General features: G+C 35.9%; 1 protein-coding gene across 1 annotated transcript; it reads right to left on the reverse strand.

The window, feature by feature from the left end:
- Positions 1-1,283: 1,283 nt before the first annotated feature.
- LOC18039617 (ABC transporter G family member 20) lies at positions 1,284-3,954 on the reverse strand. The gene has a single exon (XM_006428911.2). The coding sequence runs from the start codon at positions 3,662-3,664 to the stop codon at positions 1,472-1,474; it is 2,193 nt and encodes a 730-aa protein (XP_006428974.1). The 5' UTR covers positions 3,665-3,954; the 3' UTR covers positions 1,284-1,471.

Here is a 3,954-nt window from a genome sequence, read left to right on the forward strand (position 1 = left end):
TAATAATAATAATAACAACAACAATAATAATAATGATAATATTGTTAGTAATGATAAATTAATTATTTTTATTAATGATTATTTTTATCATTATTTTATTGTTAATAATGATAATATTAATAAAAATAATTAATAATAACTAAAATAATAAAGTTAATAAAATTTAATAATAATAATAATTATAAGTATTATTATTATTAATGATATTTAAAATAATAAAATTAATTGTGATTTGAAAAGGGTAATTTGAAAAATATGAAAAAAGTATAGGGATACAAAAGTAAATATATATTCCATTCATATTTCCTCATTTTCATTCTCCAACCCCCCGTGGGAATGAGATTCATATTCCTTACTCCCAAATTATGTGGAATCCACATATTTTATTCTCATTCTTAAATTACATTTTGTCAAGTAAACATGAGTTTCATTTTCATTTCTTATTCTATGAAGTAAACACACCGTAAAGGTATAACACTAATGTATTTAGTAAATATTAGCTACTTTAATTTAGAAGATAAGTTAATTTGGTTTTACATTTGTAAAAAGTCTGGTCCAAGCCTGTATTTTGCCAATCATATTTGAGATTGGAGTTAGATAGTTGTAATTTTAAAGATACAACACTAAAGTATTTGGTAAATATTAATTATTTTAATTTAGAAGATAAATTAATTTAATTTTATATTTATATGACAAAAAAAATTATATATTTACTAATTTATTAAAATAATTATTTAAAAATTATATTTACTATAACTCTTAATTTTATAAATTACTATAATTATAATTTAAAAATTACAGTATTTCAATACTAGGCCAGACCTTCGTCATGGAGATGAGTTTAATTTGAGGTGGAAAACAATATGAGTGTCTTGTAACTAGAAATAAAAAATAAAAAAAAAATTGTTTGTTTGTATGCTCATTAATGAGCTCAGAGGTGGGCCTTCGATTGGCTCCAAAAAAACAGTGGTCCGTATACTTTTTGAAGATTGTGCGGCAAGTGACGTGCAAATGAGACCCACTATCCCCGGTGGGCCTAACTTGCATAGGTCTCTTTTTATTTTAACTATTATTTAATAAAAAAATTAAATTTATTTCGCATCAAATATTATTAATTTATTATAATTTGATACAATTACTGTATTATCAATTCATTATAATTTGATACAATTCAATACAATGCGGCCCACCAAATGCATCTTTTATGGAATTCCTAAGAATACAATGGAATCATGTTCTAATTTTATTGTATTCTAGTGTATGTGCACCAGTGAACTGTGAATAACGCTCATCACTCCCACGCTCAAGGAAAACCTAGACCAAAGCCCAGCCCGGCCCAGCCCAGCCCAGACCCTTGGCAATCCTTTGGTGAATTTCTTTATTGCCATATAAAGTCAAAGACAAAGAAAGACTGACGGTTTTAGGTATTACAAGTTGCAAAAAGGAAAATAAATAGCAAAATTATTATCATTTACATTCTCTTATTCTTGCTGCCAAGCAACAAAATGAAGTAAAACAGAACCCTAAAGAGGACCCCAAACCCAACGGTAAGCCAAAAACAGTTCCATTTACTGATATCTGTTGCTCCACTGTGTTCTAGAATTTTACCCCCAGTGGCCAAACAAGACGAGCCAGTAATGTTTTTGCCCAACACATGGCCCATGCTTTTTAACAGCTTGATCTTCACGGACTCCGGGAGATGAACAAAAATTGTATCCTCAAAGAACTGCACACCTCTGACGAAGCATTTTGTTGAATCATCGCCATATTCATTTTGAAGAATACTTTGGAATGGATATTTAACTAGAGAAGTGTAGTGAAGCAATACCCAAAATGACCTCATTTGATCTCGAGGAATGTAAGCCCCGGAAAACACAAGAAAGTAGCCTAAAAGGCAGGCGACAATGATAAAACCGACCATCACATGAGAGACGAGTCCTGAAATTAATGCTATGAATGAACTCCCAACCCAAAATGATATGCATATTATGATGAAGAAGAATAGGAACCCACTGAAGCCGCCAGCTAATCCAACAGCCCAAAAGGTTGTTGCTGCAAAGACAAGTGAGAGGATAATCATTGAGGGAATAGGGACCAAAGAGTGGGCGAGTAAATAAGACGACACGCGGTATGCATTGTAAGCTGTTTCTCTTATGAAAATCTGCCGTTCTTGAAGAAACACTGGGATTTCTCGCGAACACTGAAAGAATATGAGGGTGATCCCAAAACCAAAGAACCCTATTCGCCCTTGTGTGCCTCTGGGTGAGTTATCGAGTTGCCAGTATAAGCCGGCGGTGATAACTGCAGCCGCGAAAACGGTAGCGAAACGAACAACAAAGAGTTCAGGCATTCTTCTCGAGTTTATCATCAATCTTTTGGATAAAATCATCATTTCAATCCAAAACGGATTGGCATAAGTTTGAACTGAAGATGTCAGGTCTGAACCAATATCATCATTCGAGGCTGTACCAGTAGTGACTAGTTTCCCTTTGACGATGCTCGCCTTGATTGCATCTTTCAGTTCACATTTCGGTTCATCCAAATCCCTTTTTGAGTACTGCCGCGACTTGTTGAATTCTACTAAGGTGCTGACTCCACCTGGAGAATCTTCAAGGTCACGAATTAAATCAAGAGCAAACTCAGCTTGATTCTCGTTCTCAGGAATCCGATGGCCGAACGCCCCAAAGAATTGTGAGAGATTACTTGGTGCTTCACTGCACACGGCCTGTCCGTTTGATAGAAAGATCAAACGGTCCAGGAGGCTCAGGATTCTATGGCTTGGTTGGTGTATGGACATGATGACAATGCTTCCACTTTTTGCAATCTGTTTTAACACCTTGACAACATTAAACGCGCTTGTTGAATCAAGCCCTGATATGGGTTCGTCCAGGAACAAGAGAATTGGATCATGAATTATATCAACTCCGATAGAAACCCGCCTGCGCTCGCCTCCTGAAACACCTCTGTGTTGCTCATCACCAATTATGGTCATGGCTGCACTTCGAAGACCGAGTTGATCAATCAAAGCATCCACTCTTTTTCGCTTTTTTTCTTTAGATAAAGATCGAGGAAGCCTAAATTCCGCTGAGAACATAAGGGTTTCCTCTATGGTTAGCATGGAATACAAAAGATCATCTTGCATCACATAAGCAGATATGATCTTCAAAAGCTTTGACCCCAAAACCTCTCCATTCAATGTCACAGTGCCTTTCAATCTCTGTTTTGATATGCGGCCAGCAATAGCGTCCATCAAAGTAGTTTTACTAGAGCCACTAGCACCAAGAATCGCAGTTATTTCACCTTCTCTAGCTACCCCAGAAATATCATCCAGTAAAAGCTTTGTCTTCTTAACATCATCTTGTGAGCCAAAAAATGGAAGATCCGGAAGCAATTTTTGACCAACTTTAACACTGTAGGATAAGTTGTTGAATGAAAGAAGTAATGGGTAGTTAGGTAGTTCGTTACTGCTGCTACCATTAGAATACGGCATGTCGATGCTGATGACTGAAGAGTAATCGTTAATCGGCTCACTTTCAAGCTCTTTGTTGATGGACCTGCCAGAGGAGCCTGTGAATCTGCGACTTCGATTTTGGTTTTGAAGCTCTACATTTGGTTTCTGATTGATGAAGAGCAAAGGGTTGTCGTCGGCAGAAGCCGGCGACATAGTTGGATTTTTTGCCAGCGGAAAATGATAGTGCTAATAATGCAAAGTAGCAGGTTTCTGTGGGATTTGGGTTTGCATTAATGCAAACATGAAGCTTACTTAATTTTGGAGGGTGAGCTATTACTAGTTAGCAGCTTTTTCAAGAGAAAAGACAAGAGGGGAGATAGCCCAGAGAATTGTGAATGAACTGACTTGTCTGCGCAAAATGTTTCAAATTGTTTAAAATGTCAATGAGTCATTGTATTAACGTGTAACGACCAACGACCGTCTATCTCATTATTTAACACTAA

The sequence above is a fragment of the Citrus clementina genome, unplaced genomic scaffold (assembly GCF_000493195.1).
Source record: "Citrus clementina cultivar Clemenules unplaced genomic scaffold, Citrus_clementina_v1.0 scaffold_6, whole genome shotgun sequence".
In the NCBI taxonomy this organism is placed as follows: domain Eukaryota; kingdom Viridiplantae; phylum Streptophyta; class Magnoliopsida; order Sapindales; family Rutaceae; genus Citrus; species Citrus x clementina.

Coding starts and splice junctions, on each gene's coding strand:
- LOC18039617 (XM_006428911.2), bottom strand. CDS start 3,664: ATGTCGCCGGCTTCTGCCGACGACAACCCTTTGCTCTTCATCAATCAG.